This window comes from Meleagris gallopavo, chromosome 13 (genome assembly GCF_905368555.1).
Source record: "Meleagris gallopavo chromosome 13, MGAL_WU_HG_1.1, whole genome shotgun sequence".
In the NCBI taxonomy this organism is placed as follows: Eukaryota; Metazoa; Chordata; class Aves; order Galliformes; family Phasianidae; genus Meleagris; species Meleagris gallopavo.
In genome coordinates, this window is record NC_139416.1 from 286,950 (window position 1) to 299,937 (window position 12,988).

Sequence of the window (12,988 nt, forward strand, 5' to 3'; positions counted from 1 at the left end):
TTCTGGATGCAGAAAAGAGTCCTGCCCCAAGGCCGGTGCCCACCTGAAAGTTCATGGCTGCAATTTCAAGTCAAAATCCAGCAAAGCCAGCACGGCTTCTTCGGTTTCCAGTGACTCATGGTTGAGCTTGTTCAGGAGGGTTCACCCCAAAGTGCCATCTGGCAGCGCTCCCCGTGTTCCCTCCAGTACTGCTACATCTGTGAGGCTGCTCCGAGCCCATAGCACCACAGCTGCCCCCGAGGGCCCCACTCATGGTCAGCGTCCTCGGGGGCAGCAGCCCACTGCGGGGGAGCTGCTGGGTTTGAACTTCCCGTCTTCTGCAGTGGGTTTGCACAGGAAGCCATGGGCTGACCTGACAGCTGCACTCAGGGAAATTCCTTTAGCCATGAACTGGAGCAGAGCAGTATTTCACTCTGACACACTGAAACCTCAGACAGTGCTTTAAATCCCAAGATCGACCCTTCTTCATTTATCACAACGCTGTATTCCCAGCGGCACAGCTTGGCTCCCCCAGGGATGTGATGGGCAGCAGGGCTCTGCCCTACGGCAGGCAGAAGGACATACACTGAGCGAGCCAGTATTGTTATGCAGAGTGACACAGCTCCGAGCAAAGGACACCGGTCTGTTCCTCACCTCCGGGACTGTCAACCGGGGGGGGGGATGAAAGCTGGATAGCCTGGGGCTGCTGCTGTAGAGGAGAAAGAGGGAGGTACCTTCAGCCACACAGGGATTTTTTGAAAACAACCAAATAAGTCAAAATCACAGTTTTATGACAAGCTTGGCATAAACAAAAAGCTGCATACTATGGAGGGCACTCTCCAGCCTTGGGAAGATGAGTGGTCAGTGCGTCCAGTGCAGAAACAGAGAAACCAAGAGACAGAAACAGAAACTGCCATTGGGTAGGTAGTGACAACCATTCAGATTCAGCTCCTGTTAAAACCTTTTTGTGTTGAAGTAATTCAAATTAAGAGTTTTAAAATAAGAAGAAGGCAGGGGTGTTAGTTTGGTGTTCAGGGAAGTTTGGTGTAGTTGGATTATTAGGAAAAAATTCTGCTCTGAAAGAGTGGCAATACAGTGGCACAGCTGCCCAGGGAGGGGGGAGTCAGTATTCCAGGAGGTGTCCGAGAGCCGCAGGGATGTGGCACTGAGGGACGTGGGTAGTGGGTGATATTGGTGGTAGGTGATGGTTGGACTTGATGACCTTAGAGGTCTTTCCCAACCTTAATGATTCCATGATTCCATGATCAGCCTTCAGCCTCTGCTCAGCTCTCCATCCCCTCCCTGCTAGAATAAAGGAACAAACGCCAGGTTGAGTTTCCTTCTTGGACTGAACCCAACCTCAGTTTCTGCAACCTTTGCAGAGGTAAATAATTACAACGGAATTAAAACAAAACAAAACAAAAAGCCAAATTGGGGGGGGGGGAGGGAAGGGAGGGAAGGGGAGAAAAAATCCTCTTAAAAAAGAATGGTTACAATTTAAAAAAAAAATCCTTTTTTTTTTTTTCTTTTTTTTTCCTGGTTGCTTTAGCCAGACAAAGAGCAGAACCCAGGGGACCCCCAGGCTGTCCCTGCGCTCTGTGCCGCAGGACAGCTGCGCGCACGGCCGCCGGTCACGTGCCGGCGTTGGGTCGGCAGCCAGCTCTTCCCGCGGTGCGGCCGCTCCTTCCACCCACCGACCTCGGGCAGACGGTGCCCATCGTGGCGGACCCCGCGGGCCGAGCCCCCCCAGCACCGCGCGGACACGCTGTAGTGTGAGCGCGGCGCGGGGTGCAGGGGAGAGCCCCGCTCGGCTCGGCCAGAAGTTCCTCGGTTTTGCTGAAAGGCTGAAGAATGTCTTCCGCTAACCACATCCAGATGTGCCTGCCTAGCAGCTCGCTGCCGGGACGGTACCGAGGGGACGCGGGATCCGCGCTATCAAATGGGATGTAAGTAGACATTACGTGCGTTCCCTCGGGGCAGAGCCGCGCCGCGAGCGGTGGGAGTTCTCCCGCTTCCTCGTTGCCGCGCACCCCTCTGCCAGCGCTTCCCTCTGCACTGTGGCTCCTGAGACGTGTCTGCCCGCGGAGCCCCAGGTTGCCATCGCAGCCTCCGGACGCACAGCCCTCGCCCCTCGTGCGCTGTGCTTTGCTCTCCATAGGGCGCTCTTTGCGTGTCTTCGGTTGCTGTCACAGCACAAAGTTTGGGGCTTCTTTTAGAGAACGGCTGCCGGGGTTTCTCCACGGCCACAGCGCAATGTACGGAAAAATTGCTTCCGTCCTGCGAGAGGACGGGAATCTCTCCTTGGGCTCTCATGGCTGTGCGCTGAGAGGGAAACGTGGGAAATTGGAAGAGAAAGAGCAGAATGAGGCAGGAAGTTGCTGAGCACGACTTGCAGGAACTTTCGGCCGCTCTGAGACGCTCATGCCGTCCTGTCAGCCTGTTTGTGGAGCTGCCTCTCACAGTGGTGACCAGGTGTGACAGGACAGCCACACCAACGCCGTGTAACTGCCGTCTCCTCACACCCCACCAGGCCAGGCCAGGCTGCAGGAGGCTGTCATGCAACAGGAGCGGCCAGATAGGAGCCGATGGAGCCCCACGTTGCAGCACTGGGGCAAGCTGGGAGAGAAATAGGGGCTCCTGCCCCATAGCAGTGGGGATGCTGTCTGCTCACGGGCAGAGCCTGTGGTACCGGGTGGCCTCACACTGCCTTCACTTGGCTCCAGCTCCCAACCCCTGGGAGAGCTCTGCTGAGACATCCAGCTAATTAAACCTGCTTTCACTTTGTTTAGGGAGTTCAGAATGGAGCGAGACTGGCTTTTTTTATGGTTAGGCAGCATAGGGACTGTTTTTCTTACTTGTTTTTTGTAGGGCTTTGCACTAAGCAATGTGCCAAAGGGCGTCTCTTTGTTTCAGCCTGCCCTGTGTTCTGGGCAAGATGCTCAGATCGCTCAGCACCACTGTTAATTCTAGAGCTACAAATGGGACTCTCCGCAGCTATCCTGCAGCACACACACACACAACTTGTTTGGCACCAAGGCTGCTAACAGCATTCACTTTGATGATTTCTTTTTTTTTTTTTGCACCAAACCAAATCAAAGAAACAAGAACAAAAAAAAGTAATGCCAGAACTAGAGCTTGTTACATGACAGCCAAACAACAAATAAAGTGGGCATCTTCTCCTGGTCAGATGCACAGAACTGTTCTTTTCCCTTTTAAAGGCTACAAAGCCAGCCCAAACCACTAAATGTGAGCAGTTCTGTGCATGCTTTCATGCACTGGGTGCTGATGTTTTCCTGCAGCACCCAACAGAGTTAGACACCCATGGGACACAAAATGAAGTCTTGCATGAGACTTGCACTCAGACCAATCTGCTGTGTTTCAAAGCAACAGGAGGTGCAAGGAGCCCAGGATGCTCCTGGCATCCCCATGGGCTGCCAGAGGCCAGCGTGGCTGTGAGCAGGAGGGGAAGGACTGCAGGAAAGGCAGCATCACCTGGAAGCAGTGCTGTGAATGGGAGCTCTGTTCCTCTGCCCAGCATGGAGTGAGAGCCTGCTCCCAGAGCTGGGCCAAGGGGAGGGGCAGCGCGGGGGGAGAGGCTGAAAGAAGAACAGAAAATCTAATAACCTGCTGTGTCAAGTGAGCTGCTGGTGAAATCCCCACAGCTGCCAAATAGCCCAGAAATTGGGAAATGTCAAGCACTGGGAAGCAGATTTCTTCTGGGGGTCCCAGAGGTCTTCAGCACTTGTAGGACCTGATGTACAGGACGTGATCACCAGGACACGTGGTTTACCAGCACAAGAGCTGGCAAGCATCACTTTGGCAGATGAGGCAGGGTTGAGGAACTAAGGAGCACTGCCTCTTCCCATAGGATTTGTTCTGAGGTTCTCTGGGGGCTGGGATTCCACATCAGAACAGCAGCACCAGGCTGAGAGCAGTGCCACCATAAGCAGGGGGTAAGCGGTGTTGGGTGGCTTTAACATGGGCAGATGTGGCACAGGAACGGTTCCACTGCTGCAGCAGGCAGAGCTGACAAAGGAGATGGAGCAGAGAAGCACAGAGGGTATCACAGCTCTCCTTCTGGAGGCCCACATCACTCCCAGCTGCAGGTTTGCTCACGGTGGACATTGTGCGGTTGCTGTCGGGTTCCTCGAACTGAACTGCTCCTATGTGAGGATGTTCTCTGGTCTTCAGCTGCACACAACGAGAGCTGCTACAAAAGAGCTGGGAGGGGGACAACCCCTGCTGCTGGCAAAGCCCAGCGCTGGGCGCTGTTCCCATCAAACAGGTTTAAGCAACACAAAGCAAAACCAAACAGCTCAAACCTCAAGTGCTGCCTCAAAACACCCCCAGTACCCCAGATTTTCCAGATTCCTCTGAGGACTGCAGAAACTCAGCCCTCAGCACTTCCTTTAGCTCTTTGAAGCAGGTAGGGCATCTCCATCAGCAGCCCGGCCCCTCTCTGGCACAGCCCAAACCTTCCAGCAGAGAGGGAGAAGACCTGGGTGGAAATGCTTGCTGGGCAGCATGCTCTGGGGTTGACCACCTTTATGCTTGGCTGTTCTGGACCCCCTTCCTCCACGTAGCACATCTGCAGCTTGCTTTGCTATCACAGCTGCTTTTCCTGAGGCTGAGCAGGCTGAGTCACCACTCTTCCAGCGCAAAGCAGTGTGCCAGAATCACCACGCCATCATGACTGAGATCCAGGAGCAGTATCCAAAGGCTTTTCCCCACGTGTGAGCAGAAGCGCCAAGTAACGGAGATGTGGCAGCCGCTCCAAGAGAAGAACATTTCCAGGATGAGCCGAAAGCTTCACATCATTCAAGTGAAAATGAAGGGCGAGCAGGTTTTATGTTTTAAATAATCTTTTAAGAGTTTTTTATTGCAGCCTCCCTTGGCTACTTGTCAGAATCTTTCAAATATACAAAAAGCAGGAGCTGGTTCCCCCGGCTCTCCCTACTGCCCCGCCAGCTGTGTGCCCCCAGCCCTCCTGCCCTGCATCTCCACCCCTCCAGCCCCACCTCTGCCAGGACCCTCCTGGTCTGCCCCGAATGACTGCAGCTGGGCTCTCCACTCATCAGGCCTGCAGCATAAGGATGTGCTCAATTGTTTGGCATCACACATCTGCTCACTTTGAAAGCCCTGTAATTGTTATTATTGTTTTTGTCCCCGGTGCCAAGGCGGTGAATAACCCTTTTGGCTTTGGGACATGACAGTCTCTGCCACAGACATCAGCTGCTCTGAACTCAGGGACAGGACAGAGCTGACACCTGTGTGATGACTGAGGGCATTTGTCTCAAAAGAAGGAAATAATTATCACTGACCAGGAAACCCACATCACTCAATCAAGGGATCACTTCGAAGGCTGGTGGTTCTTCTTGAAGACTGGATGTCTGTTCAGCACCAAACTGCTTCAGTTCACCATGAAAATTGCTGTTTCGGATTCTTTTCTTACAATAAATGAAAACACAGAAGAAAATCTGGGCTATCAGCCCAGGCTTAAAACAATTCAGGGTTTTTATTGGCTTCTTTTGTGGATCCTTTTTGCCAGATTCGGAGATGCTGGCAGGATAAATCTGTAAGTCATGGAAATCATGAGTTCCATTATTTCATTCCAAACCGTAGCTGACAAAATTAAACATGGGAAAGAGCCAGGACTTTTATCCAGCTCCCTAATTACCATCTGGAGCCTGACAGCTGAAATAAGATCAAACTTTTGTATAGAACGAGGGAAAAAAATTGCTATCAAGATGAGGAAAAAGATGAGTGGAGACACCCAAGCGGTCAGGATCCATCCTGCCCAGAGCTGCGCGTGTCCTGCTCACTCTGGAGTGCCGTGATGGCATACCCTGCTGAGCACAAGTCATGCTAGTTTGGGAGAGCTGAGAGAAAATGATTTTAAATCTACCTGGGACACAAAGAGCCTTAGTGGGGCATAAGCAAACCACTTGTGAAAGTAATGCTAGGAGAAGAGTGGGGGCAGTGCAGAGGTTAGTGTATATGTTGGAGCTGTGCGTGGGGAAAACATAACTGGTGCCATGGGATGACAAACTGCTCTTTGCTGCAAGAGTAACTTGGAGATGGGGTCAAGTAGCAATGAAAAAATGTTCAAATGAAGAGGTCCAAGAAACCTGCATCTAACAACTGTAATGGAGGTAGCCAAGAAATTAACTTGCCTTTTTCATTTTGACTAGATCCCTGGGAGTAACACTGTTATTACTGTTACTGTTATAATTACAGGCTTGTTCATCTCATCTCATTGTGAGCTTTAAAAAGGTTATCTTATGGCCAACCCAAAATTCACAGCTAGCATCAGCACATGATACAACCTATGACAGTGAGAAAGGACTTGCTGAAAAAGGATGTACTGAGCTAAAGGGAATCCTGGCTGAGGCCAGAATCCAGCCAAGAAGCAGTGCTCTCGCAAACAGCCAGCTGAACTTCACCTAGTTCAAAGATGATAACAGAAAACTGTAATATATTCAAAAGTATCTTTTACTAACATGGCACAGGCAAGATGTGTAGTCACATATGTGTGAGGCTACCAACAGCTCTTCCCCTGAGCCAGATTCACCTCCTGCTTTCCACCTTCTTCTAACTCCCTTTTTCTCCTTGCAGCTGAAGGACTGATCGAATGAGACAGAAGATCCCTGGGAAGAGCGTAAGTAGGGAATCAAATCTTGTATAGCACAGGGCAGCTTCATCTCTCATGTGCAAATGAAGCATTCCTAATACCAGTCTCTGCTGAGCTACTGTGCACTGGGATTTATCTGCATGCTTCTCACTTACCAGTTAGGAGCAAGTTGGCAGAGGCAGCATGGCCCTTCCAACCTTAATAATGGAAGTTATTCTGAATAGCTTAATATTTTATAAAGAGTACGGGCGGTAAAAAGACCCCATGTGCATTCAAGAGCGTGCCTAATGCATTCCTTCTGAAGGCACAGATCATAGCTGGTTCAGGAGAGCTCACTTTGCGTTCAGGGGAGAACTCCAGTGATGGCCCAACCAGACACACTGCTGCAGAACATCTGCCCATCTGCCAAGGGACCACGGCAGAAGAAATTAAGTCTAAAGACATCTGAAAGTATGGTGTTGTCCATTATTCTCCACCTTCCTCCCTAAGTGGAGAAGTGCCTGAAATGGTATAAAGTGCTCAGCAGAGAGGGAGGGGGGAGGGGAAGGGCTGGTTTCATGCTGTATTTCAGGGTATTGGGGATGACTTCTCGGTGTCTGAACACCTACCCAAGTCACAGCCACGGCACCGAGATCTGTGTTAGGTCTGTGACCTGTGTGCCTTTCAGTGAGTTCATTAACACGTCCTGGTGTTTGCATAAGTAAAATGAACTTGCAGGCTGGTTTTGTAAATCCTCATTGCTGACGTGCCACACATTTATTTACAGATGGACGTTTGTGCCAGACAGCTCAGCCACAGCTTTTAGCAGCCCCAGGAAAACCACAGGGACAATGAGAGTTCATCTCAAGGGAGATGCGATCTGTACCCTTTTCCTGGTGGTAGCACTTTGCTCGGTGCTCTACACCCAGCTGGAGTATTTAGCCCCCAAAGGGGGCAAGGAGCTGACACAGAAGAAGCCTTCAGTAACACAGAGAATATTCTCTGACCCCAGAGCACCTTGGAGACCCACACTGACTGAGGCAACAGTACCCAGACCCCCGTTAATTCCTATCACTAGACGAACAGAAGTGGCTAATGGCAGGGTCCAAACTGCAAATCCAGCCCCATCAACTGATTCTGCCTTCAATTTCAAGCGTTACCTCCTAAACAAGGACAACAGGAACTTCAACCTCCTCATTAACCAGCCCAAGAAATGCAGGAGAACACCTGGAGGCCCCTTTCTGCTCATTGCTATCAAATCAGTAGTTGAAGACTTTGACAGACGGGAGATTGTCCGGAAAACCTGGGGCAGGGAGGGTTTGGTGAATGGGGAGCAGATTCAGAGAGTGTTCCTCCTGGGGACACCAAAGAATAGGACATCTCTGGCAACGTGGAAGACCCTGATGCAGCAGGAGAGTCAGGCGTACCGGGACATTTTACTCTGGGATTTCATGGACACTTTCTTCAACCTGACCCTGAAGGAGATCCACTTCCTGAACTGGGCTGCTGAATTCTGCCACAATGTGAAATTCATTTTTAAAGGTGATGCTGATGTTTTTGTCAACATCGAGAACATTGTTGACTTCCTTGAGAGACACAACCCCGCCGAGGACCTCTTCGTTGGGGACATCATCTACAATGCCCGTCCCATCCGCACCCGGAAGAGCAAATACTACATTCCAGAGACCATGTATGGCCTCAGCATCTACCCAGCCTATGCAGGAGGAGGAGGTTTCCTGCTGTCCAGCTGCACTATGCAGAAGCTGTCCAGGGCTTGTGGAGAGGTAGAACTCTTCCCCATCGATGATGTTTTTCTGGGCATGTGCTTACAGAGAATCAGCCTCAAACCCATTTTGCATGAAGGATTCAAGACCTTTGGTATTGTCAAGCCTTCTGCAGCCCCACACCTACAGACATTTGACCCCTGTTTTTACAAGGACCTGATGGTAGTTCACAGTCTGAAAGTTGCTGAGATCTGGCTCATGTGGAACCTGCTCCACAGCCCAAGGCTCTCCTGTACTCAGAAGAGGCAAGTGAAGAAGCCTTTCCAGTGGAAAAGGAAAGCACAAATTGCAACACAGACATCACTCCTCAGTTAATGCAGGCAGACTGGCAGCAGAAGAGTGGCAAACCAGCTGAGAAAGGGAACCTGGAGGGCTTGCAACCAAATGAACAGATTTTAGGAGTATCTTAGTAAATAGGCTGCACAAGACAACAAACTATGGCAGGAATTTGCCAGAATTTCACATTTGCTCACACACACCATGCTCCATTAATGTGTCCAAACAATCATAATGATATGTTTAATTTATTATTATTTATTAGAATTACAGTAGTGCTTAGGAGATCAGTGTGCACAGACATTGCAAAATGCAATCCTCAGAGATTTTTCAGCATTGTTAGAGATGTGCAAAATGGAAGGAGGATGAGGGAAAGAGATGAAGCCAAGGAGCACAGAGATCATTGTCAGCTTGTTACCTTGATTAGGGCTGGAGTTATTCAGACTCAGTGAGAAACACAACCAAACTACATGGTTAACTAGAGTTAAGGAAATCAGCTGTCCTCAGTGGGTGCTCAGATGAAATGATCACTGCCTGATTGGCTTTCTGTAAGCCCCAGACAAGAACAGCTATTGAGTTGATGCAGACAGCATGGACTAGAAGAAAATAAGCTTGGGGTGACAAGGCCAGTTGAGCAGAAGACAGGTGGGTAAATGACTGGGAAGGGATGGATTTATGAAGCATTCTTCATAGCAACATGAGTTCAAATTCATGCTCCACTGACACTGTCAGGACTCAGAGGACCATCTTTTGGCACTTTAGGGAGATCAGACTTTCTGCACTGTGCTGGCTGGCACTCTGTGAAAACTCATAGCTTTCCAGCAGCACCCAATCTTTCTCTTACTGTCTAATGCAGATCTTCAGAAGGATTGCATCTGGAGAGATCCTTTTGCTTGTGAGGATGAAAACACACAGAGCTGCTGCTTGCATCACTTTTGAGAGTTTCTTCAAACCAAAGGAAATCTTGTCAATGAACTGGGCTGGCTTCTCTGGACCTTAGTGCTCTTCCTGGCATAATGTCAACTGCAAAGAGCAGCCAGGACTTTCAGCATTGCTGTGGGTGTCATGTGAAGGAAGAAAGCAGTCTTCAGACAAAAGGGCTTCAGAATAAAAGCCCTTCTAAACTTTGGGGAGAAAAAACCCACCAGTATTCTTTCTGTTGGTAAAGGACTTTCCATGTTTCAGTTAATCTATAAGTTCATAAGTATTTTAAATATCAGACAAGAACACTAGGCTGCTTAGCCTTTCAAGGAACAGTCAGTAGTTCAAAGTAATTTGTTTTTCTAGCAGCAGATTACCATAAAAGAACATCCCTTCCTTGGATATCATCTCTCAGAACCGAGGTTAAAAATCTGGATTCCCCTCTGAAGCTGTATTTGCTAATCCTTTCGTAATTTCTTATCCCTCAACAACCTCCCACCCCCCCCCCATCCCTCAGAGAACCCCAGATGCCATCCCCCACCAGGAGGGCAGATCCACGCAGCCTCAGAGGAAATGGCAGACAGTTGTAAATCTCTGGGCTTTAATTTCTCAGAGCCTGCAGTACAGATGCATTCAGACCTGGGCACATCCTTCCTCCCATCTGGCTGTAGGCTGACTTCATTCTTCTGTCAGCTGGGCACACTATGAAGGAAAACACACTGGTCGTACCTATCGATATTTGTAATGTCTTACATGTTACCTTCATCTTCAGAGTTCAAGCCTTACAATAATGTATTTCCAGGGAAAGGTTGTCTGTGTAGGAATCAAAGGGCCATAAGCAGAATATGGGTATTTTCAGGAAAGATCGCGAAATACAGAATTCTCACATGAGCTGCACAAGGAGTAATATGTGGGAATGAGCCAGAGCTTCACTTGTGGGAGAATGCCAGCTGTACCCATCTGCTACCACATGCGATATGTACGGAATTAGGAGTTTGTAGAGAAACGCGTTACCTGTGGTTAGTTTACGGCCTGGGAAATTCCTTATAGCATGATTAAAGGACAGGATGCAGGCATGCCTCCAATTGTCAGAGTGAGTCTATTGAGTACATCTCCACATGCACACAACCAACACCACATGTCTTTTGCATTTTGCAATGTGAAAACACAGTATTCATTGTTTTGGACAACTTGGTAAGTCTTTCCTTATGCTGGACTTCACTTAATGGTAACAGTAGAAAAATAAACACAGCTTACCACGTGACTACAAAGCAGCTAGTCAGGTTCAGCAGTCCTTATTAAGATCTTCCTTTTGAGCTCGGAGATGCAGTAATGTTTGACTCCTTCCTCTGTAATGTCTTCAGATCCACAGCATGCACACAGCACAGCACCAGTGAGCACATTTTGTCCCAGATCGAAGCAGCAGTTTAACACAGCACTTCAGTGGCTGGCAGCCCTGCCCAGGGCAAGGGGGCTGGAACTCCATGACATCCAAGTTCCCTTCCAACCCCTCCCATTCTGCAATTCTGTGAGCCACCTGTGCTGGCACACACCTAGTGGCTGGCAGAAACAGACCTAGGGCAGGCTGCTCACTGCTCTGCCTCTGTCTGTAGAACAGCTCATGTCTTTGTCCAATGAACATAAATCTAATGTTATTGACAAAAGGTACATCTGCTTCTGTTTGCCAGTCTTTGCTGCAAGGCCCATTTAACCCAGTTTAAAAGTTTCCATTTGCTTCTGCAGTGAAGCTGGAAGTTTACAGACCCCAAATGCCAGCATAAGTAATGCGTTGAGGAAATACCAGAGGGCAGAGCTGTACCTACTGCAGTTTATTAAACTCTGCTTACTGTCACTGCAGGCAAAAAGCCTTCGACTAGAGAGCTTCTCTTTTAGAAAGCCCTAAAATTCTAGGTGTGTATGAGAATGAGGAGGAAAGATCCTCTGCTGACCTCCTTTTGAAGAGAGCTCCTAGGTGTGGATCCTCAGCTCTGAATGCTCCGGTGGAGCTTGTTAGGGAAATGCAGAGCATGCAGAAGATTGATCTGTCCCTGTAAGATAGTTATCTTTCTTGTAGGCAGAGATTGCAAGTTGCATAAAAAGAACATTGCTGTGTGCATCAGGAAGGGAAAACTGGGATACTTACAGCAACTATAGTGCTAAAAATAGACTAGACAGGCTCAAGGAGGAATCACGTTTAAAATCTTACACTTGGCCCAATTTTTTTTTTTCTTTTTTTTATCAGTGTTGATCACAGGGGGATACTGAAATGCTGCTCTGAAATGAAGCTGTTACCTCAGGTGCTCAGACACAAACCTCAGTACCTAATTTCAGATGCAACAATAGAACCAACTATGCATTTTCTATGAAGAGCCTGACTTTCCATACAAACCTTCTTGCCTGCAAGGAGAGCACAAAGACCCATTAACTCCTACATTAAGTGCATGAAAAGCAGGCAGTGGTCATTCTGCTTTACCCCTCTAGGCACAGCAAAATTTGCAGAATAAACATAGATCTCATCAACTCGAGTTCTGCAAGGCCTCCTGACACCTCCCAGAAACCCAAAACGGTCCATTTCAGAAGGAAATTTGGGCAGGTTTATGAAGTGGCTAATCCATTGCACCAGGTGGGGCTTCATGTAAAGCCTTGCTTGGCAGTTCCGTTCATTACCATAACCCATAATGAAAAAAGAAAACAAAAAAGTTCTCTATGGGCACCACCAGTAGCAATCAAAGCAGGCAGACTCCCTCGGGGCAGACAAATATCTGAAGCTAACACACCACAGTAGGTTTTATTGAAACCTAGAGACCCACACACAGTCATTTTTTTCCTACTGTACATAAGCAGCCAGATTTGGTCATTATAAGGAGCAAATCTGGCTTGAGCCTCACATTCAGCACCTCTGAACGCATCTCCGAAGGCATAAACTGGTAGGGAATGCCAAGATCTGTCATTAGGTCAGGCCACTGCTTAGACACCATAAAAAAGAAAGCCAAGGACATCTCTGAAGCAATGGAGTGTTAAAATACTATGCTTCCTGTTTGCAGCTTAATTATTCATCTTCTTGCAGCGGGTTCTCAGAAGCTAAGCCCAAATGCAATATCAAGCAGCAAAACAAAATAATCAAACATCTCAGAGCTAAGTGCTAAATGTGAGATCCAAGAACACTGTCCAGAGAGCACTGAGACCTGCAGGCTCAGGAGGTGAAGAACGTCCATCTGAAGAACTGCTGCACCCTTGGGTTGTATCTTCCAGATGGAGCTGCAGGTCTCGGCAGCCCTGAAAATCAGCCCCATGCATTTCCCTAAGGATGCTGCTAATCCCACTGAAATTGGTCAAAACCAGTGAACTTCCAAATTCAGTCTCCCATGATTTTTTCAGCCTTACAGAAAACTGAACTGAGGAATGAGAGGGAAAACTA

At 48.7% G+C, this 12,988-nt stretch overlaps 1 protein-coding gene across 1 annotated transcript; it reads left to right on the forward strand.

Annotated features, from left to right (window-relative positions):
* Nucleotides 1-1,564: 1,564 nt before the first annotated feature.
* B3GNT9 (UDP-GlcNAc:betaGal beta-1,3-N-acetylglucosaminyltransferase 9) lies at nt 1,565-10,760 on the forward strand. The gene is made up of 3 exons (XM_010717930.4): nt 1,565-1,925; nt 6,595-6,637; nt 7,377-10,760. The coding sequence occupies exon 3, from the start codon at nt 7,441-7,443 to the stop codon at nt 8,686-8,688; it is 1,248 nt and encodes a 415-aa protein (XP_010716232.1). The 5' UTR covers nt 1,565-1,925; nt 6,595-6,637; nt 7,377-7,440; the 3' UTR covers nt 8,689-10,760.
* The last annotated feature ends 2,228 nt before the right edge of the window (nt 10,761-12,988 follow it).

What these genes read in the sequence shown, in the direction of transcription:
- B3GNT9 (XM_010717930.4), top strand. Translation starts at nt 7,441, where the DNA reads ATGAGAGTTCATCTCAAGGGAGATGCGATCTGTACCCTTTTCCTGGTG.